Source organism: Sorghum bicolor, chromosome 4 (assembly GCF_000003195.3).
Source record: "Sorghum bicolor cultivar BTx623 chromosome 4, Sorghum_bicolor_NCBIv3, whole genome shotgun sequence".
Classification (NCBI taxonomy): domain Eukaryota; kingdom Viridiplantae; phylum Streptophyta; class Magnoliopsida; order Poales; family Poaceae; genus Sorghum; species Sorghum bicolor.
In genome coordinates this window covers 9,587,969-9,612,143 of record NC_012873.2, presented here as the reverse complement: position 1 = coordinate 9,612,143, position 24,175 = coordinate 9,587,969, and the positions used below count along the sequence as shown (strand labels likewise).

The 24,175-nt window shown below is 42.3% G+C and overlaps 1 protein-coding gene across 1 annotated transcript; it reads left to right on the top strand.

Annotated features, from left to right (window-relative positions):
• LOC110434729 (protein BZR1 homolog 3-like) lies at positions 255 to 1,604 on the top strand. The gene is made up of 2 exons (XM_021459443.1): positions 255 to 440; positions 963 to 1,604. Exons 1-2 carry the CDS (start codon positions 255 to 257, stop codon positions 1,602 to 1,604), a joined length of 828 nt encoding a protein of 275 aa, XP_021315118.1.

The window sequence follows — 24,175 nt, the reverse complement described above, 5'->3', positions numbered from 1 at the left end:
GGCTAATACACCATTCCCTAAAAATTGCCACTGCTGAATAGGTACCTTATGCAATTACCAAAGGTGCCCCTCCGGGTCCTTTGCCGTCATGTGTACCTGAGCATGGGCATAATGGGAAAATCACTGTCCTGTCAGTTGCCAGTGGCGGCCTATAAAGGTGGCACTGGCAGCCGATCGATGCACCACCACCGCAGCAGCTTCGTCCTCACAAACTCACAAGTTGAGCGAGTGAGCTCTCTGAGTGGAGAAGAGGCATGGTGACCAAGGGAGTTGGAGCGGGAGGGAGTGGGGGTGGCGACGACGCATGGGCTAGGGCAGGGGACGAGAACGGGAACGGGAGTGGCAACGGGAAGAAGGCGGAGAACAACCGCCGCCGGGAGCGCCGTCGCCGGGCGATCGTGTCGAGGATCGTCGCGGACGGCGGCACCACCTACCGCAAGGTACTCATCACTCTTTCTCGCTAGCTGTTCCGATGGAGCTCGCCGCCGCCGCCATGTTTCCATTGTTGTTTCGTTTCCGTTGGTTCTCGTTCTTTGTCGTCGTGTCCTGCGCATTGCTTCGCTTTCCGGATCGAGCTGCGTGTGTAGTATCGATCGTCGACAGTTGCAAGCCGATCGACCATCTTTTGCGCGGCCGCGCTTCGTTTTGTAGCAAAAGTCCAAAATTTGTTTTGTTTTAATTTCAGTTGCTCGTCCTTTCCAACAAGATTGGATCTGGATGAGCTTCCTGCTCTTGTCTTGCTCTTGCGTGGCTGTGTACTGTGTGCACTGCAGCCACGGCTCTTGCTTTGGTCTGATGCTAGCTGCTGCTTCAGTCCTCGTTAGTCGTACTGTCGAGTATAAACGGAATAACGGATGTGCAGGGAAAGAAAAACTGTCGTCGATCGATTGCACATTTTTTGCGTTAGTCTATCGTTGTTCGTTGATGCCCTCTCGGCTCTAATTCGATTTGTGTTTCTTCAGGGACCCAAGCCTCCGGCAGGTGATGATCAGCATATGGCCGACGTTGGCGGGTCGTCTGCTCCGGTGAACCCACCAGGCGGAGCTTCCAACAGTCTGACCCGGCCGTCGTCACCCTCCGGCATCGCGCTCGGCGGCGGGGGCAGCGGCGGAGCCGACCCCGTTCCGGCGTGGCTCAAGAACCTGTCCAAGCAGCTCAGCGACAACTCGTACCCCAACTTCTTCGCGAGCTCCTCCAACTCCAAGGCGCCGGACGGCTCCCCGCCCTCGTCCCCGCCGCGCCTCCGCAAGAAGGCGCGCTACTCCTCCCCGCCACCCGCCACCCCACCACCGAGCCCGACGAGGGACCCCAACAACGACGTGCTGCCGCCTTCGTGGTCCACCACCACGCCGCTGATGATGAGCCGGCCTGTCCCCGACCCGGTGACCCTGCTGGCGGCCAACAAGGCACCGGCCTTCGTGGCGTCCGGCCGCGGTGGCGCGCTTTTGTCCCCTCTCGGGTTCTATTTCCGCAGGAGCAGCGGGGAGCAGGCGGCGGCGGGTGCGAGGGAGGAGGAGGTGATCATGACTGAGAAGAACCCCGACGAGGAGGAGGGCCTGGAGCTCACCCTGGGGAACGCGGAGACCCGCAAGGACCGCGCTTGAGCTCACCGATCGAGCTGCTGCAACCACAACAAAGACGATGTGCGTGTGAGCTGATTGGAAAGCTATCTTTTTAAGGGACTCAGGCACTCAGCGTGGTCGTAGTTTAACATCAGCAAGATTATTGCTGGCGTTTAACTTTAGCCTATCTTATTATTACTATACATCTAGTATCTCGTCATCGATCAGTTATCCTTTATTTCCCATCTTTGTTTTCTCTTCTTCTTCTTTTTTTTATCTTTGCAAGAAATGAAAAAGGAAACAGACATGGCAATGGAAAGGCTTGTCTTCATGTAATCATGGATTGCCAGGCAGTTGGATTAAAGCTAATGAAAGTATCAGTTATAGTTAAGCAATGTCGATCGATCTTCTGCTGCGTGTGTGTGGTTTCTTTGGCAATGATTTTTCAGTTTCCATGGTTTCTTCAACTGATTTCTATGACCAACTCTGTAGGACGCGGAAAAGTTAAGGGCCCATTTGGAATACATGAATTCCACAGTAATCATACAGAATTTTCACACAAATCAATTTATTTTCATGGAACCAAAAAAGTTCTGTGCTCTAAAAGGAGCCTAAATCTGCTTCTACATGTCCCGTCCTAAAACCAGCGCATGAGGGTGGATATACATATACTGCAGGAGAAAGCAATGGATGCACTGCAGCTGTGAGGATGGGAGCACCCCCTAGGAAAAAAAAAGCTAGTTGCAACCTGTATCGTTTTTGCATTAGCTTCACAAAGTTGTTTTTCAACTTCTATCAGTGATAATTTTCAGGGAGATTACCCTATTATTCAGTATGCTGATGACACATTACTCATCTTACAAGGGGATGCAAGAGTTCTTTTTAACAAGGGCCTCTCCTTCTCAGATTCTACTGTGGGCTTCATGTTAACTTTAACAAATCCTTTTTGGTGCCAAGTAACATAGATGATAACAGAGCCTCTCACCTGGCCAACACCTTTGGATGTAAGGTTGGTAGCATGCCATTCACTTACCTGGGTCTCCCTCTTGGGACTACCAAACCCTCCCTGCTTGAATTCACACCACCCCTACTGTCAAGGATTGAAAGACGGCTTTCTGGTATGATCAGTAAATTCTTGGCTTATAATGGAAGATTTACACTAGTCAATTCAGATTTTTCAGCACTGCCAACATTAGTCAATTCAGATTTTTCAGCACTGCCAACATTTTATATGTGTAGCCTCAAAATTCCTTGTCAAGTCATTAAGCAAATAGATGTTTTTAAAAAGCACTGTCTGTGGAGCAAAGATTATATTAATAGAAGAGGTTCATATCTTGCTGCATTGGAAACAATCCGCAAACAAAAATCCCAGGGAAGCTAGGGGGCATAATTGATACCAAAAGTCAATGAAGCATTACTAATGAAATTTCTAGACAAATGTTTTAACTATGCACATGTACCATGGGTGACTTTAACTTGGTCCAAATTCTAGTCCAATACACAAACTCCACCTTAAGCCAGAAGCTCTGTTAGGTCTTTTTGGTGGAAGGAAATTCAAAGTTTAGGAGTTTACTATCTAAAACTTAAGGGTAACATAAATTCCCCCATTTTGGTCAGACTCTTGGATAGACCAGCCCCTCAAAGATAAATTCCCCCATTTGTTCTCTTTCACTAAGAAATTTTCTTTGTTTAATATTGTTTAGAATAAAAAATGTTCAATAAAAATTTGTACATCCGACATTTGTTTTTTTTTTCAAAATTCCCTATGCGCCACTCGATCACTAGAAGTGTCAACTAATGAGTTAGCACTCACTTGATGGAAGTGGCATCAGAGTGAAGTAAATTTAGTATAGGAGTCACACTAAACTTTTGAATAGTACAAATAGATCAATCATCTGTTTCAGTGACACACAGAGTATTGTCTAAATATAAAATTATTAAACTCAGTACTATGACCATGTTTAGTTCTCACCCAAAACTTTTTGCCCCATCACATCGAATGTTTTGAGTATTAAATTTAGATTATAAAAATAACTAATTACACAGTTTGCATATATTTTGCAAGATGAATCTTTTAAGCCTAATTAGTTTATGATTGGACACTATAATTGTTATAATTACAAATGTGCTATAGTACCCAAAAACTTTTCTTTTCACAAACTAAACAAGCCCTGCATTAGAAAATTATGTTCTTTTCAGGATAGAGTGGGGCAGTAATTAATTAGCATAATATCGATACAACTTTTTTAAATCTATTTTTGCTTCTCAAATTCGTTTTTCCTGCATTTTTTTTCATATTTGCCTCAAGTCTTATGGGTTGTTCCAAGGACAGGGCTATGCCTTTTCCTGGTGCCGTACTGCAGGAGCAAGATGTCCATGCATGACACGCTCTAAAATTCCCTCCATTTTTTTCATACACTAGCAAAGATACTCGTGCGTTAAAACGGAGGAGAAAAAAGCTATCAAATGTTAATTTTAAAATAAGTATAGGAATGTTCTGAAGACCAATAAACATATGTAATTCTAGTGTTGAATTAAAATCAGTAAGGAGTTGGTTGTCGTTGTGTAAAGCATTGGTCTATATTTGATGATTATGATAGAGACTTCTCTTAATTTCAACATGGTAGCCCTCGTCGAGGATTACACTGGTATATAACAACTTCCAGATAGATTTATTTTGATTGGATTGGATGACAAACTGCTCAAGGTTTCAGTTCACGGTTTAATTAGTTGGACCATTGAATGATCCAAGTCCTAATAATAATAAGTTTTATTCTAAATCAAAACTATATTAAAAATTTAGTGGTTGAAATATTTACTTATTAGTGAGTCGTGATCTGTAGGCTTAAGTGCTCTGTTTCGTATAGCTTATAGGCTTCTTAGTCAATTGGTACATTTTATTATGGTTGTTTTAACCACACTTCTCCCCACAACACTCATTGTACTAAAACATAGGAACTGGATTGGACCTACTTATTTAATTGTGCTTTTGCTTCATCTGTATAACTTCAACTGAAGTTGTATCAGGCTAATTAAGTTGTCGAGATGTGCACTATAACAATTCTTTGCTTAAATCTTTCCGTTGGTTGTGGAAATTCGATTATCTACTCTATTTACGAACGGAGAGGAGACACTTCATCTAGGGATGGTGTTTGGTTCAAGAATGTCAGCCTCACTTGGGCACTCCAAGGAAAAAAGATTGTCACAACTGTTCTTAGTAAACAAGAATTATGATGTATGTTCATTTTAGATTTTGATCCTAATAAGGATCATTCTCTTACAACTATAACCACATATATGATCAAGGAGCTTCTGTTGTAAACCATTCAAGATTTTGTTAAAAAAAATGAAAAAAGGAAAATGATGTACATCAACATCTATTCGAAAAAATTATCTTTTTTAACAGTCATGCAGGTACACATGTTTTGGCATGTGATGGTGGTAGATCCATGTAGGGATGGAGCCTCCTAGAGGCAAAACTGGGCTCCTCCCCCCTTTTGTTTGTTAAGTTCCACTAGTTACTTCTTCACATCTAGATGACATCATGCATAAATTATTTTGTTTCAAGAAACACACCAACTTTTGTCTCTTAATTAGCCTCATATGTTCTTTTCTTTAGTCTTTACTCTCTATTGCATTGAATTAGCAATTGTGTGAAACTTTAGTTAGTAACCACTTTACAATTGTGTTTATGTAACACTAAATTGCCCTTAATTTCAACTCACCCTCCATAAATGGATCCATGGTTGTATCAATGGTCATCTCACAGGGTTGTTGTTTTTTTTTGAAACAAAACCGGCAGGAGAGCTGCCTATTGTATTAAAGAGAAAGAGCCTAGACAGGCACTGTACAACCATATAAAGAAAAGATCCTAAAAAAGGCTACAACTCCAAAATCTCGCCTTAGGAACAGTTTACATCAAAAGCGCAAAAATAAGTTAGAAACGTGCTTTGCACCCGCCATTGCCCACACTCTTGCCTCATCCTTGATTTTCGGGAGGAGTTGCGCTATCGCAGATTCCTTGTGCTCAAAGATTCGTGCATTTCTTTCTTTCCAGATCTCCCAACAAACGAGCATGATGATCGAACGAAGGCCTCGCCTCGCCATCGAAGGTGTGTGATCCATGTTGTCCCACCAACTTTGTACAGAGTCTGCTGGCACCCAGGTGGAAGGACGCAGCTGTTCATTACCTAACCATATTGCAATGCCCTCCCAGATATGCCTAGTATAGCAGTAGTCTTGAAATAGGTGGACGCCAGATTCTTGACTATGCCTGCATAAGGCACACACTCCATTGTTTGCCCATCTGCGCGCCTGAAGCCTATCCGCCGTCCATATCCTATTTTGGATGGCTAGCTATGCAAAAAAATTGCACTTTGGTGGTGGCCAAACTTTTTAGATGAGGCAATTGAAATTTGTCACCGTTGCTCCAATGAATTGCGCATGGTAGGCCGATCCCGTTGTGAATTTTCCATTCGGGTTAAATTTCCAAATAATGTTGTCCTCCCGGTCCGGATGTAGCTCGATGTGGCTGAGAGCGTTCCAAAGTTGGACATATTCCATGAAGCGCTGGGGACTAAATCTTGTATATATGCCGCAGATCTATGTCCCTAATCCTCGCTTTATTTTGCATGCCCTCGTAGATTGACTTGTTTTTGTTTTTTGAGATCTGAAAAATATTTGGTGCTATATCTTGTGGCCTCTGGCCTTGCAGCCATACGCTGCTCTAGAAAGAAGCTCTCATGCCATCACCAATTGTGATTGAAGTTGCTGCAGCGAAAAGTAGCCTATTGATAGTGTCACATGGCGAGTCTGGGTTGTTCAGGATCGTTCCTTCCCCCTCCCAATCTTTCCATAGCCATCGAAGACATAGTGCTCTTGCAAACTTTCCAAGATGAAGAATGCCTAGACCCCCAGATTCACTTGGCCTTGTGGAATGTGGCCAATTCACTTTGCATTTCCCTCCGATTAGCTTCTCGGACCCAGCCCAAAGGAAGCTCTTTATGAGGTTGTCAATCTCCTTCAGTGTGGATTTATGAGCTCTTAGTGATGTGAGGCAATACACCGATTGTGAGGTGAGTACCGCTTTGACCAAAGTGGACCTTCCTGCATGATTAATATTTTTGCCATTTCACACAGTGAGCTTACTCACAGCTTTATCAACAAGAGGCTGAAAATCGATCCTCCGTAGTCTGGTGTTTGATAAGGGTAGACCTAGGTATTTAGTTGGGAAGTGCGCTCGTCTAGCACGGAAAGCACATAGTACCTCATCAAGATCAACACCTTGACATCTTATGGGGATGACAAGCGACTTCCCAAATTTTGTTTTGAAACCTGTTACTTCACCAAACTTGGTGAGAATATCGGTGATTGTAGTGACATCCTTCTTATTTGGCTTGATGAAGATTGCAGTGTCATTTGCATACATGGATGTCCGCATTACAGAATGTTTTCCCTTGAATTTTTTTCAAAAGTCCTTCTTCTGTTGCAAGAGCTTCTGCAGAGGGTCGATTGCAATGACAAAAAGCAACGGTGACAGAGGATCCCCCTAGCGAACTCCTCTACCGTGTTTAATAGGCGCATTAGGGACACCATTCAGAAGGATTCAGGAAGATGACATTGATAATAGGGCAGCCACCCACTCCCTCCATTTTGGGGGGAAGCCGAACTTGCTCATTAAAGTGAGTAGGTATTCCCAGCGGATCGAGTCAAAAGCTTTTGAAATGTCAAGCTTGAAAAACAGGGCAGGGGTCTTGGCTCTATGGAATCGACGCACAACACATCGAACTGACATGAAGTTGTCGTGGATGCTTCTTTTTTTAATGAAGGCGCTCTAACTCTTGGAGATCAATCTATTCATGTGGGGCGCTAGGCACATTGCCATAACCTTTGCGATGATCTTTGCGAAGGAGTGAATTAAGCTTATGGGCCTAAAGTCTGAGACCGCCTCAGCCCCATCCTTTTTTGGAATGAACACGACATTCGTTGTGTTGAGAATGGCTAAATTGGAGGTGCGCAGCTGATGGAAAGCATTGGCTGCGTTCATGACATCCACCTTGATAATGTCCCAACATTCTTTGAAAAAAAGGCCCGTAAAGCCATCCGGACAGGGCGCCTTATCGGAAGACATCTGGTTGATGGCACACTTGATCTCAGTTTCTGTAAAGTTGTCGGCAAGCATGTCAAGATTATGTGGTGAAATTTGTAGACACTCCCAATTTAGATCAATTTGCCTTTGCGGCGGCCGGTTCATAATTTTTTGGAAATGCTCATGAACCACTGTGGATTTTTCCTCATGTGAGACCGCCCATCCTTGGTCTTTCCGTAACCTCTGGATGTGGTTCTTCCTTCTTCTCGCGTTTACTCTTCGATGAAAATATTTTGTGTTAGCATCGCCCAATTTGATGTTGGTCACACGCGATGCTTGCCTAGTTCTAGCTATTTCAATGACTGCCAAGCCGAGAACCCGTCTTTTAAGCTTTGCTCTGAGGTTGAATTTTGCCAATGATAAGCTTCTATTTTCTTGTGCAACATCTAAACGTAAGATGACTTCTAGTGCCATATGTAGTTTCATTTTAGCATCTGAGCAAATTCCATTGCTCCATTTTTTCAAGTGTTGTGCTGTGACGCGCAACTTGTTGTATAGGACGCGGAAAGGCTCATGATGATCTGTGTGTTCCTCCCATACCTTCATTACCACGTCTTTGAAAGCTGAGAGTTTAACCCAGAAATTTTCGAAGCGAAATGTCCTTGGCCGTCGTGGGCCACTTTGGTTGGAGAGCAGGAGTGGAGCATGATCGGATAGAGAGGTGGATAGGGCATGAAGGACATGCAAGGGGAATGCTGAGTCCCACTCGGCATTGCAGAGAAATCTATCTAGTTTCATCAATGTTGGTTGGCGCCTTTCATTGCTCCATGTGAATTTACGATTTTGGAGGTGTATCTCCTGAAGTTCACACTCATTCAGGGCCTCGCGGAATTGTCGCATTAGACTAAGATTTAGCCTTATATTGTTCTTATCTTGCAAATTAAATTGAAATCACCAAGGATTAGCCACCATGTATTGTTCTCTAGCTTGATTCCTTTTAGTTCCTCTAGGAACCTTTGACGTGCTCGGTATCTAGTTGGCCCGTAGATAACAGATAGTCTAAACTTTGTTAAGCACTCCCTAACTTCAATGTCAGCCGAGAGATGGAATTCTCCAGTGACACAGTTGCTTAAAGTGATGTAGTATTCATTCCAAAGAACAACGATTCCTCCACGCGTTTCAAGTAGGCCAGTCGCAGGCTTAGACACAAAGATACGCAGACGGAAACCGCCTAGGTAGGCTGCAGTGTGCTGATCCAAAGAGGACAGCTTTGATTCTTGGAGGCAAGCAATGTGGCACCTTGTGGTTGCCAAAGTCTGATGCACAACATCCTTCCTATCTTGGCGATTCAAACCACAGACGTTCCAGCATAATATATCTATGTTTGGCCCTATCATTTGTGAACCCAACAAACTCTGCAGGCGGCCCAAACAAAAAAATGTGCAGGAAATAGCAGCATGAAGGCGAGGAGAAGCAGCAGTATGCAGTAATGTGTAGGAGAGTTGTAAAATGCAGCAGTCACAGGCACAACATGAAGCCTGCTGAAAATCGCCTTGCACAGAGCACATAAGAGGAAGACGGTTTGGAGTTGAATAAAATTACTAGGCCGTGGTAGCCGGAATAAAACAGTGCAACAGGTCTTCAGTTGGTGCAGCAATCTTGCCTTAGGTAGTACATCATAGGAGCTGGAATAAAAATGTCGCGACCATGAAGGTTTGAAATCTGGATGCATAATGATAACAGAGTTAAAACTCATGAGCCATCATACTGTTTGCTTTAGGTTTTAGCATGTAGCGTTGCCTCTTGGAGGTCAACGACTCCTTCTCCTGCCAGATTGATGAGGGCCTCATCAATCTCCATTGCTGAGCCTTTCTCCAAGTTGAACATCTCAGAGAGCGCCGCAATCACATGATCCGACAGTGGCCCATTGAACATGGCGACAAATTCCTGCAAGGCAATTTCAACAGGTTGGAGATCATCTTGCAAAAGCCCCAGCTTCCTGCATAAGTTCTGTTGTGCATGCTGCATCTGTGTCATGGGTCGATTTTTGGCGAGGCATGCACTGCGGCGTACCGATGACATGTCGAAGACTTGGCGCTGACGCCTGCGATGTTGATGTATTGCTGGCGGGGCCTTCAACGGGATGGGATTGCTCTGGATGATCGGCGGCGTCGCGTTGGCGAAGAAAGCAGCAACACCTGATGGAGTTTGTCCCCCCATGGGAGGGCTGTTACTGTGAGGGAGTTCATCAGTTTGAGCAATGTTAGTGTTTTGAACATTCAGACCTACGAAGATAGCCTGGTAGCACGCGGCCTGCATGTTGACGATTGGCGAGGTAGGCTCTGCTGTGGCCTCGGCAGGTGTAGCGGCCCCAGGCGGTTGAAGCTGTAGCAGTTGTAGAGCCTGATCCACTTCAGTGATGGAGCACTTCGGCGCCACAGCTGCATGCAGGATTGGTATTGTTGTACTCTTTGTCGGAATGTCCCACACGAGGCGTGCGAAGACATCGGACATCGGAACAGTGGTGTTCGGTGCAGCATGCTTGAGTGTGGCGGACGAGGCTTCATTCCCAGTGGCACCAATCCTAGAGCCGCCATTGCTCTGGTTAGCCATTGGGGGTGCCCCCACGAGGCCCAGGCTAGCAGCCAGCATGCAGGCCTTGGTGTTGTAGTCGTTGAGTAGTGCTTGTATGGCTACCATGGAGCCTTGGGCTGCCTTTTCCTCTCCTTGCCATCCGATAATGTGTTGGACAGCATCCTGCAGTGCTGCAGCATGAACCTTGAACAGGTCCTGAAGCATGCAGCTCTGCAAGTTATGCAGTTAGTTGAGCTGGGGCAGCACTTCTGGGAGGTCTTGCAGCGTCTTGAACTCATCTTGTTGGCGCGCCCTGTGCCCCCCGCCCTGTCCCCACACACGCCTGCGGGGTGAGCGGGAGCGCTCATGGTACACCGGGGCGTCATCATTGTAGCGGCCCCCGTAGTCACGGCCGCGTTTGCGACCGCCACGGCCCCCATGGCCGTGGTCATCGTAGTCGTCGTTGTCGTTGTCATGACGACGCCTATGATTGCCGCCGAAGTCATAGCCCGGGTGGTCGTTGTTGTACTTGCCCTTGGGGCCACGATTATCGTGGCGTCGCGCTGCCTTGCTGCCGCCACCATGTTCGTTGTCGCTGGTACGCGGTGGTGGCGGCTGATGGGGGAATTCGTCGAAGGCTCGCGGTGGGACCTGGTGACCATCAATCACACCCACATGCCACTCAGGGAGTCAACGCTTACCGGGAGAGAACTTGCCGTTGTTGTCGACGGTGGAGACGGTGTAGTCGTGGATTTCTTTCAGGTGGATGATGACCCCATGCTTGCTCCCATGCTACCAGTGCTCCGGTGGTGTCTCCGACATCATTATGGATGCCAGGGCAGCATTCTTTGCACGGCTGGTGAAGGTCAGCCAGACCTTCTTGGGGATCGGATTTGCTGTCCAAGCCCATAGGTCGTAACTGCACATATATGGTTATAGTGGTATTATCATGCACACACATGGTTGCTTCACCATCATGTTGAAATTTTGTTACATCATGCATCATAGTAATATTATTACAACCGTGGCTACCCTATCAATGAGGATTATGAAGTTCCCGAAGTTATCAAGCTATGTTGGTAATAATTTATAATAGTCAGTAATATTTATATATCTGTTGTTATCCATCTGATTTTTGGCCAAAAACGGTTGACATCAACATCTAATTCTAGAAACAATATTTTCTCATTATCATGCACGTGCGTAAACACATGCCGCCATGATTCTCTATTGCATGAATGTACATGAAACTATCTTGTGTGTGTTTTTTATTACATATAATCATGCATAGTAACATAGATCTTCATTCAAGAATAAAAAGCAACTATTCTTAATAATGCACGTGGAAGTAGAAGCGGTGACACTTTTGCCCCTTGTGTCTCTATTTACTATCGCCATTTTGGTGAGGAGTGTGATGCTATTGCATCCAAAACATCCAACCGCACACGTAGAATATAATGAACTTTTTCGAAACTACTAAATCCGCACGTATCTGGAGTTAACTAAACTGACACGCACGTGTCCTGAGTTAACTAAACCAGTATGTATCTGAAGCTATTTCATGGTTGCGCAACCACCATTTTGGCAAGGAGTGTGATGCTATTGCATCCAAAACATCCAACCGTGCACGTAAAATATAATGAACTTTTTTGAAACTACTAAATCCATACGTATCTGGAGTTAACTAAACCTGCACGTGTTCCGAGTTAACTAAACTCGTATGTATCTAAAGCTATTTCACGGTTGCGCGTACCACCATTTTGGCAAAGAGTGCGATGCTATTGCATCCAAAACATCCAACCGCGCACGTAAAATATAATGACCTTTTTTCAAACTACTAAACCTGCAGGTATCTGGAGTTAACTAAATCCGCATGTGTCCCGAGTTAACTAAACCCGTATGTATCTGAAGTTATTTCACTGCTGCGCACCCGCTAGCCACATTTGTCTATTGTTTAGATACTGCACGGTTGCACAACCGTGCAATGGCAGGGACTAAACCCAACATGCATGTAGATATAGCCCAAAGGGAAATGCCAAATGTGGTGTATCAGCAGCCCCTCCACGACGATCAGGACTTGACCCCTCTCATGCTCATAGCTGGTTGGGCACAGGTTAATAATCTTGACTTAAAATAGGTATATATATAATTTTTGCTGAATATATACTTAGAAATTATTTTAGACGCACTCGATGGTACTCTAGGTGACTTGGATTTCGTTTTGGTCTATTTAGAGATAGTGTTAATCTTAGCACGAGATAGAGGAACCTTCACTAGGCCCCACCGGCCAGTCCCATATAGTTTACACCATAATTAATGTAGGTCTCCTAAAACTGGCTGTCATATATGTTTACTCTAGCCAGATCACTGCTTGTCATCCGTTCTTGGAATGTCATTAAGACTAATACACCACTGCTAAAAATTGCAACTGCTGCAATAGGCACCTTATGCAATTACCAAAGGTGTCCCTCCCGCTCCTTGGCCGTCATGCATGTTTACTCGATCGAGTCATGGCTGTTGATATTTGGTAACGCAATAAGGAAATGATCCGCAAGCGCATGGATATCGGTGAGCATTTCACCCAGGAGGTTTTCCAGAGTATCGTATTTATATTTTTACCACTGGAAGAAAGGGTGCATCTGACTAACCAAATCTATTGCTACTATCCCTTTAGGGTACAAAGAATGTTTCTCGATGTGAGTGATGTATAGAGAAGACTGCAACCGTAGTCTCGTTCTAACCTTGGTAAGGATGATCTACTGTTCTATTGGGGAAGCTTACAGAATCTAGACACCACAAAGGATGTTCGACCCGCACCTATAAACCCTACCCATCCTGCTAACAAGATATGGGATACAAAGGTAACTCGGAAATGTCACGTTCCTCGCTACTACCACGGTCCAGCTAGTCAGGGGATATCTATGAGTACCCTAGCCTAAACACCACGTTTACGCTAGCAATGATTACTCTAATACTCAACCGGAAGAGGATTAAAGTAAACTCATAAACCAAAGAACAATAAAATAAGAACTTACTAGAATTAGAAGTCGAATTACTGAAGAATCTTAGAAGCAAGCCTCGGGTTAGAAAACTTGATCCCGCAGGTACAACTCGGAGTAGACACCGACAGGCCGGCCTTCCTCCGATCTACACCTTCACTCTATCTCTCTCAATCTAGTAGTAACTAGAAGATCTATTTCTACTTACATTGGTTGCTAAGCCTAAAAAGAAATATTATTTAGAGAAGAGGTTTTCCTTCGAGGGCACCCCTCAATCTCTATGATAACTTCTTTTCTTCTCCAGGGGCCAGGGGGTCTCCTTATATAGTCCTCCTCCTCTATGCGTTTTTGGGTCGGTAGACGATGTGGTACTACGTTATCCTTGATCCTTTAGGTCGGTGGAACATCGTGTGCGAAGAGAGTCCTGAACGGAGTCCAGGACAGGGCGGGCGCCCTGGGCCTGGCCCCTTTCGGCCTCTGCTTTCTTTCCGTGGCTTCTGGAGTCTTCTAGATGGTAGAAAATTGTGCAGTGCGTTGATATCTCTATGTAATCCCGACATGTGGGCCTTTCTTCCTTATTTCCTGATAACCCCCTGCAGAAATAGACAAACACCAAAACTCGTGGAATTCTGTCAGATAAAACCCTAAGTCTAGGTATTGGTTGCATTTGGATCCTTTTCTTTATTTATTTGATGATTATATTTGGTACTTAAGGACCGTCAACAACTCCCCCAAGCTTACCTCTTGCTCGTCCCTGAGCAAGGATGAACTCAAAAGTTTCTGCAGTGGTTTCATGCCTTAAAAGTACACACGCATTCAAACAAGATCTCATCTATGAGTTAGAATAAACTGTTAAGACTTAAAACTTACTCATTTTACCTTTCACCATGGGGCTTGTAACTGTCACTTGTGTCTTGAGCAGTTAAAAGATAGAACGGTCAAGTCAAGCGCCATGTCTCTTATTCTTGATCAGCTATAGCTCTGGAGTTTTTGCAGATTTTCAAATAAAACTCAGAGATTCCTTATATGATTCTCTCAAATCTCTCTTTTGTGGTATTTCTGGATCCTTACCAAGGCAGTAATGGTATATGCCTTCTCTCAAAGTATGTGATATTTTTGGTATAATGCATAGTGATATTACCTTCTCTCTCACCCTACTCTAATAAGGTTTTGATATCTGGAGTTCATAGGTGGGAGACAGCTAATACATACTTACAAGACATTTATTGCATAGTCAAACCATGGATCCAGAGAAACAAGTCAATAAGTTAAATCAAGATGTGCATGTGTGGCGAATGAATGGTGTATGGTGATGATGGTGATAACAATGGTGAAAGTCTAATTCTATTTTTGCTCTTTTGAGGGGATACATACCTTTCTTGCACTTTGAAGCTTTTTGAGGGGAATGAGATGCTCTATATTTTCTTTTTCTTTTCTCTCAGGTGGGTATCTTGTACCCCTAATTCTACTGTCGGACACTTGTCCATTTTTACCTCTCGTCTCACTTTTTCTTTTCTTCGAGGTTCCGGGCACTTGCCCCTTTTTATTTCCTCGTATTATTTTTTTTCTCTCTTTTTTTTGAGCACTCATCTCCTGAAATAATATAGCAAGTGGTAGTAACCAAAATAACTGGAGCATTTATTTCACAGGGATAGGAAAATATTTTTTGCTATTCTCTCCCGGATTAGGAGTAGAATAATTTTGGGTGAATCTGGAGATGGAAATGAGTGGATGTATGTGGATGCGTACTTCCGGAGTAGAAGCAGCATGTATGAGTGCACGTGCAAGTGAATCTTGATTTTAACCGCATGACAAGCTCCTAAGGGTCTACACAGCTTGACCACACTCAATGCTCATAAGCAGTAAAAAGTAAATGTGTGGTTCAAACTCTAGCAAGCATGTATATATGGCTGTGGTAGGATTTTAAACTCTCATCATATAGGAACTCATCATGTGTTATTTTAAAGATTTTCAAAGATAAAATTCTCCAGAATTCTAGCATCTCTAGGAACAAATAAACAGCAGCTCAACCTTCCCATATCATATCCGTTAACAACTTAGACTTTAGATCAAGTACTCTTCCCACAAGTTCAGGTTTAGAGCAAATCTTACTTCATAACAGTCATGCCTAAACTTGAGAGAGATTTCAATTTTAAGAACTAGTCATGCAGAGCAACTATTCATCATTTCCATGTGAGAGTTTATCATGAGGGTTCATAGCAAACTTTATTTCTTTATTTATTTAGCAAACTAAGCAAAGATATATATAAAAGCACAAAATCTTTATTTGGGTTTTCATGATTATGTATCTTTTATTATTTGAGTAAAGTATAAATGCGAGTAGAAACACTTAGCTGGAAAAATGGGGGTGCTCTCCCCCAAGCTGGATTTTGACATAATTTCTTCTGATGTAGCTCGCAAGTGGTGGAGGTGTATTTGAATGTCGGTAGTACCCTAACAGCGATTAGAATGTCCTCCGTCTACTAGTCCTCTTTTATCCTTGAATTCTGTGTAGTCTTCTTTTATCTTTGAATTCTCTTGGCAAGGCGTTCGGTATTTTTAAGTCCTCCGAACGGGACTCTCCGTTTTCTCAGTCATCTTGGGATTCGCTGGATGGCATAGTCGGTGGTTCCGGCGGCGCCTCCTCTTCGTGTGTAACTATCTTCTCTTTCAACACCTGACTCGGTGCTACGGTCTTCTCGGGACAATTCTATTCAAGCTGTATGTCTTCAAACCTTATCACTTCTCCTTCGTAGTCTACCCATCCGTCCTTGATGATTTGCCTCCTCTGGTTGCGGTTGCGTAGTCTTCTTCTTGTCCTGACCTGCTTAGAGTCTTCAACTATATAGTTAGGGTCAGTAAAATAGCGGTGTACCTTCTCAGAGGGAAAGTACACGTGGACTTCTCCGATTCCAATGTAGATGATAACTTTGATAGTGTTGAGGAATGGTCTTCCAAGGATGATGGGTGGATCGTACTCGTCTTCTCCCATGTCGATCACCTGAAAATCATCTGGAGCTGAATATATATTGGTTGTAGGGGCATGGTTCCATGCAGGAGCTGATAAGTGACTGCGGCCATTACGTTGACGTCAGATCCGGTGTCGTAGAGTGTCTTCTGAAAAGAGTATCCATTGATTGTGCACTCGATGCTTGGAACACCAGGGTCGTCCTTCTTGATCAGGAAAGGCGACTTGAGTCGACGATCTTGACCTCATTGAACTGCAGTGACCATCTTAGCTGACTCGGTTGTTCATCCTGTTGGTCCTCTTCCTTGGCTCGTGTCGGGATTGCTCTGAAATTTGTGTAGTCTTGTTCTTGAAGGAAAGTCTCCTTCTTCCCCTTGATGTAGAAACTGATCTTGGCAGCATTAACGTAGATGACAGCTCTGGTGTTTAGGAATGGCCTCCCTAAGATGATGGGTGCCCTCTCCTCAGTACCAGTCTCTATCACCACGAAGTCTGCTAGAGTGTACAAGGTACCAACTCGGACGCAGAGGTTCTTCAATATTTCCTTTGGGAAACTGAGTGTCCGATCTGCAACCCTGGGCATAATGTTGACGCTGGAGCCAAAGTCGCAGAGTGCTTCTGGGAAGTCCACCATGCTGATGGAGATCGGGATGACGGGACGTCCTGGATCACCTCTCTGAGTAATTAGGCCTCTATTGATTCTAACCTTGATTTTGTTGAGGACGGAGTTCACGTCCTCAAGCATCTCAGGGCAGTGATTGCCTGAGTGTCCAATATCTCCAGTGTGTTTGTGCTCGTAGATCCCGGTTCTTCTCTTGGTGGAGTTTGGGAGTTATAAAACTCCTTCATATTATGCTCGAAATGTTCCTGCTCATAGAGACAAGGTAGAGATCAAGTGCATGGGCCCTGTTGGTGAAAAATACCAACAGAACCAAAAGTGTGTTTGTTCTTCTCTAACCTTAAGCATAGTGAGCAAGACAAAGTTGATAGGATCATGAGTGTAGCATTTAAAACATTTGTCAGATCAGATGGCTCAACCTAGTGGAAAGATAATCTATCTATATTTATGTTTTGTTTATATCTTCCAAAGATTGAATGTGCAATACTTTAGCTTATATGATTAGGAGTGTGGAATCACGAAGGTAGTACTAAGATTAAAGATTAAAGGACTAAACATGTTGAATTAATTGGGTTGGTTAATTTGGAGTTACAAATCATACATGTTTGTCTCTTTATTCATGTGAACGCCAGAACCAAGGACAAACTTATAAAAGTGATAGTCGTGTACCTTAAAATGTTACCTTACTTGAAGAGTGATGGAATAGTATCACCTTGTGGAAGCTTTCCTTTCTTAGCGGTTGTGCATCGTGTTTGTGGCACTCTTCATGGATCATCTCTTATGAGCTACGTCTTTCTTGTGCAAATTGTTAAACTTCATGTGTCACTTTCTTCATCTCTAATGTGAGTTTATCTCAGGACTTCCCAGGTTGATATTGAAAGTTTTCCTGCAGGGGTTAGTCCCACAAAATATACCAATATCTACTCAAGCAGTTTTTAGTTCAGTAAACAAACTAGACTCCATGTCTAATTAGATTAAGGAAGGTTGTTTAACCTAAGCACCATGCTTAATTTAAATGCCAATGAAAGTATGTCGAGTACTTCCAAACCAACACTTACTAGGATAAACAAAGGTAGCATGATGGTATTTATAGAGATCTACTCAAGTGGAGATGAAGTAGTGTGATTAGTATTTAACAAATTGAGCATGTCTCAAAGGTAAGGACAACCAACATAGCAACATGGCAAATGATGTTTTTATGTAAAGTACTCCCCCAAGCTTGAATTTTGCAAAATTCAATGTTGGATGAATTTAATTCAATGTTGCATGATGATTGGTTGGACATACCTTGTGCTTGTCATTCATCCGATCTTTTTGCTCCAATCCTGGAAAGGTTAGTGACAAGAATACCCGAAGGAATATTTCTACAATTATCTTATATGCTCAATACACAAGGCAATGTTGTAAATAATTAGAAGTTCATGTTACGATCTGATAAGTGCTTGTTTTAGGACACTAAGCTTGTCCTTGGGAAACCATCAATCAACTCAACGAGATCTGCAATATTTATTATAGACATATGCATCGACAACCGCTCTTTTAAAGTTTTTATAAATAGAAAAGAAGAGGGGGTTGGAGATCTCAAATGTGGTAAGGTTAGAGAGACCAATTGATTGGGGAGATGTTTTATATGAGCAAGGACTTGATGAGGTATTTATGAAATAACTTCCATGCTCACTGTTGTTTCTCTCATTCTCAAACTCCAAGGATGATTCTTCATGAATGATTAAAATTCCTCTAGGATTGTCTCTCAAGTTTGTTTTATCTATCCATTCAATGGTGATAGCACATGGATTTTTAATGCCCTCTAGCCATTGATGTTGCTCTTCTCGATCCTCCTTGTGGTCTTGGTGACTCTTATGCATGGGATGTCTAGAGAGATTCATAGGATTATCGGGAGGTTCAAGAGAAAGAGCATAGTAGAAATTATTAGGCTCAAGGATGGGTTGGATAGCCAAATCATGGGATTGAAATGTTTGGAAATTGGCTATTGAAACTTTATTTCCTTGTCTGGGAGATGATTCCTTCTCTATCTCTAAGATTTTTCTATAAAGACTAGTACAAGAAGGATGTCCACGAATGAAGACATACCTTCCTTTACAAATAGATAAAGAAAGAAAGACTCTATCAAAGGGTATATGATTAAGACCAATATGAAAATATCGAGAACAAACATGGTCTTGTAGGGCTAGGTCTAAACCAGAATTTATAGAAAGATTAACACATTCCCTAGGTTTAGCTAAAAGTGCATTATCTTCTTGATTAAAAGATAGGACCTCAGCTATAGAAAAGGGTTGGTTTTGACCTATTGCAATCAACTCCGGACACAGATCATAATTAGGGGCAGGACTTGTTGACTCCCATGGTCTATGGCTAGTCTCCGAAGGTGCAAAGAATTCAATAATAGGTATGGAATTTAAGTTATCCATAAAGATAAAAATAAAAAGATAAAAGAATAAAAGTATAAAAGTATAATACAAGATAATAGCAAGACTCAAAGTTATCTCAGCAAACCGTCTTTCTCCCCGGCAACGGCGCCAGAAATGCTTGTTGATATTTGGTAACGCAATAAGAAAATGATCCGCAAGCGCACGGATATCGGTGAGCATTTCACCCGGGAGGTTTTCTAGAGTATCGTATTTATATTTTTACCACTGGGAGAAAGGGTGCATCTGACTAACCAAATCTATTGCTACTATCCCTTTAGGCTACAAAGAATGTTTCTCGATGTGAGTGATGTATAGAGAAGACTGCAACCGTAGTCTCGTTCTAACCTTGGTAAGGATGATCTACTGTTCTATTGGGGAAGCTTACGGAATCTAGACACCACAAAGGATGTTCGACCCGCACCTATAAACCCTACCCGTCCTGCTAACAAGATATGGGATACAAAGGTAACTCGGAAATGTCACGTTCCTCGCTACTATACCACGGTCCAGCTAGTCAGGGGATATCTATGAGTACCCTAGCCTAAACACCACGTTTATGCTAGCAATGATTACTCTAATACTCAACCGGAAGAGGATTAAAGTAAACTCATAAACCAAAGAACAATAAAACAAGAACTTACTAGAATTAGAAGCCGAATTACTGAAGAATCTTAGAAGCAAGCCTCGGGTTAGGAGACTTGATCCCGCAGGTACAACTCGGAGTAGACACCGACAGGCCGGCCTTCCTCCGATCTACACCTTCACTCTATCTCTCTCAATCTAGTAGAAACTAGAAGATCTATTTCTACTTACATTGGTTGCTAAGCCTAAAAAGAAATATTATTTAGAGAAGAGGTTTTCCTTCGAGGGCACCCCACAATCTCTATGATAACTTCTTTTCTTCTCCAGGGGCCAGGGGGGTCTCCTTATATAGTCCTCCTCCTCTATGCGTTTTTGGGTCGGTAGGCGATGTGGTACTACGTTATCCTTGATCCTTTAGGTCGGTGGAACATCGTGTGCGAAGAGAGTCCTGAACGGAGTCCAGGACAGGGCGGGCGCCCTGGGCCTGGCCCCTTTCGGCCTCTGCTTTCTTCCCGTGGCTTCTGGAGTCTTCTAGATGGTAGAAAATTGCGCGGTGCGTTGATATCTCTATGTAATCCCGACATGTGGGCCTTTCTTCCTTATTTTCTGATAACCCCCTGCAGAAATAGACAAACACCAAAACTCGTGGAATTCTGTCAGATAAAACCCTAAGTCTGGGTGTTGGTTGCATTTGGATCCTTTTCTTTATTTATTTGATGATTATGTTTGGTACTTAAGGACCGTCAACAATGGCCTCTCCTCATGTATTATTATTTAGCCAAATGTTCAACGAGTTATTAGCCAAATAACTAGTTATGAGCATCCTAGATGATCATCTCCTTCATCAAACAATGCATGGGTAGATCGAAAAACTTTCTCGCTGACGACCCAAAAGCTCAGTGAACAAAACTGCCAATGGTAACACTCCTTTCATAGCAGTTTTTTTAAAAGCATACTCATTTCACAGATAAGCAAACAGTCGATCGAGTAAGTGAAACTTAAGGAGAACAGTAGGAACCCATGCGATGGGATATGGAGTGGTGTGCAACTGTACACACATGGACGGTAGCTGCTAGCTAGCTGCTCATTTTAAAAACACACGGTCATATAATGGTGTGCTTGCTTACGTATATACACACTATCTACCTTGGGAGAAACTAGTACTACAATAGCCTTTTTTCTCCTCAGAGCATAAAGGTGCACTACCGGAGACACGCTCTATGCCGAGTGTCAAACGCTTTGTTTAGTATTTTATATCGGGCACTCAGTAAAAAGTGATTTGCAGAGTGTCACCCACAAAGGGCACAAACAAATGGAAATTCAATAAAGCTAACGCGCGCGCAGATCGGGCTTCATTCTCATCTAAACCATCCGGCAGCTTCTAGGGGAAGAAGTGGGTGCCATGTCACCCCGAAATCCTATGACCCTTGGATTTTTCGTTTAACATCCCATTCGTGTGCGTCGTTGCATGCATGCAGGGCGCGGCCCACCGAACGAGAGTTGTTGTCATGACATATAGCTGGTACGAACAAAGTTCAACACAAGTGTAGTGGGTACGCGACCATCCAAAACGCCACAATAGGTCACACAAGAGCGGGCCTCCAACCGACCGTAGTTGTATCGTTTTTTTTATTTTGCCCAATTTGAACTTCATGCTTGTTTGATTTGCTTTTTTAAAAAAAAACTAGAAGCAGACCTCGGTCGTTCAATTTTTCATATATACTCTCTCTATACCCATAAAGGAAGTCGTTTAGGACAACGATACGGTCTCCAAAGCCTAATTTTAACTCCTTGTTTTTATAAAAATATTTATTAAAAAATGGTATATGTATACTTTTATGAAAGTATTTTTTAAGACAAATCTATTCATATAGTTTTCATATTTCCAAATTCGACAACTAAAAGTTATTCATGATTTATATTCTCAATGTTTGACCCAAACCTTATCCAAAATGACTTTCTTTATGGGTATGGAGGGAGTATATATAGAACCAACACCGCCCCTTAGGCTAAGCACTACTATTAATTGTACTCTGTCCATCTTTAGCGGGCTTTAATTGCACTCTCTCTCTCTCTAATGTATATCGAAACCATGCTAAAATTGCAGTAAGGTACGCTCTGTTCGCTTAGCTAATAAGCTATGGTTGAAAGTATTGTTCGCTGATTTGTTGTGAGAGAAAAAACACTACTGTATGACTGGCAGATTCAGTAGATAAGCTCATAGAAGTAATAAAAATCAAATGGAAATATTTGGCATAAAATTACTAACTACTGTTTTAGTATCACCTAATACATGCACCCTCATATATATTAGCATTTTTAAAAAATATTTTTGTCTTTTCTTGTGAAAGAAAACTCATATATATCCATAGTACTGCAGAGCCCTTGGTCAAATTATAACCGTCTGGTCAATAGTAACTCGTATTAATGGTACTTTCTTTTTATTTTGGTGATGCTTAATTGCACTCTCTGTTTTGATTTTTGAATTGAAGGCGTGCTAAACACTGCGCTTGGTAGCAGTATAGCAGTAATCAAATGAACAAGAGACCAATCTCAAGCATAGTTTTATTTTCTAAGTATGTCATGTTAGTAAATAGGATTTGCTTCATGGTTCAGACAACCTTTGACACTGCATAATTTTAATTTTGTGTTTCAAATGCTCTCATTGCACTTAACTATATGACACATTCAGACGTGGAAACAGTGCCGCTTCAACTAGATGAAACTCATTGCATCTCTCTTTCGTTTTTTTTTGCCATGACATCAAGTTTTCATATATGACACCTTATATGTATATATTTGTTGTTTATATTATTATTTTTTTCAATAAATCCATATTAAATTGTGCAGCAGCATCACTATTCTCAAATAGAACCACCCTGGTTAAGCAAAGCCTATTAATTATACTGTACTTTGAATGAGAAGAATGCCAAACAATGCACTAAGGTAGAGGTAGAGGTAACAGTGATTAAGCAAACAGAAATGTTTTGGCAGTACACTAAATGCTACTAATTTTACTCTAGTAAATTAGAGGAAGCAAATAAAAGTGTCCTAAAACAACTAGGGTGAGTTTTCGGTCAAAAAACAATTGGCGTGTGACTTCAATGGAACCAGGTGGAGTGATGATCAACCACTTGCTGACTTGCACTAGAAGAAAAGGAAACGATTTAGTTTGACTTAAACCAAGGGTAATTGACAGCTCAAACCTAACCAATTGGACGCGCGCATCTATCATGGTTTCGTTCTTTGCACAACCCAATATCCTATAAACCAAATTGTTTGGGTTCAAAGGATTGATGTAACAGTCAAAAGTTCAAAACGATTGATACAACTATGAAATTTGAAGTTATGGTGCTTGTTTAAAAAAAATAATTTTGGCTTTCATTTTCATACTTCATCTAGGCGTGGTGTTTGGTTCTAGAATGCACTTGCTCACTCCTAGAAAAAAATTGTTACATCTGTTGTTAGTAAACAAGAATTATATAATGTATCTATGATTTTTAAGCCATGCTAGCAATAACTTATTTTGGATTCTGAAACAATGGTTTGTCAACTTTCCAATTTGCACAAAGGTTATCAACCAACTGTTCTGTAAAATGTCCTTGAGATGGCATAGATTCTTGTAGTAGTTCATTGTTGTGCATTTGTGATGGTAGACTCATGGTTGCGGAAATGTTCATTTAGTTTTTGATCCTAAAGATCATTCCCTTACAACTATAACCAACATCTATCATCAAGGAGCTTGTGTTGTAAACCTTTAGAGATTTTATGTAACAAGGAAAGCAAAAAGCAAACAATGGTGTACATCAACATCTATTCGAGGAAACTATCTTTTCCTAACAATCATGCATGTGCCTACACATCTTATTTGGCAAAGATCGATCCATGGTTGTATAAATGTTCATCTCACAAGGGATGTTGTTGTAATTCCACATATATGGATGTAGTTGTATAATCATGCACAAACACAAGGTTACTCCACCATCGTGTTAAAATTTGTTACATGATGTATCACAATAATATTGGTACAGCTATAGCGACCCTATCAATGAGAACTATGATGTTTCCAAAACTATCAAGCTATGCCGGCAAAACTATCAAGTTAATGTACAATGCTATTTCAATGCATCGAGTTGGAGAAATGGTAATAATTGACTTGTTTTGTAAAATGTTTGATCTGACATAGATGGTTGTTGCTCATTGTTGAGGATGTATATGATGGTAGCTAGCTTAATGGTTAAGTAAATGTTCATTAACTTTCTATGATGATCGAGGATCATTCACTACAACTACAAAAATAACTATAGTCAAGGAGGATATGTTGTAATCCATCTAATTTTTGTCGAAAAATGGT

Coding starts and splice junctions, on each gene's coding strand:
- LOC110434729 (XM_021459443.1), top strand. CDS start 255: ATGGTGACCAAGGGAGTTGGAGCGGGAGGGAGTGGGGGTGGCGACGAC. Junction 441..962: donor GCGGCACCACCTACCGCAAG/GTACTCATCACT, acceptor GTGTTTCTTCAG/GGACCCAAGCCTCCGGCAGG.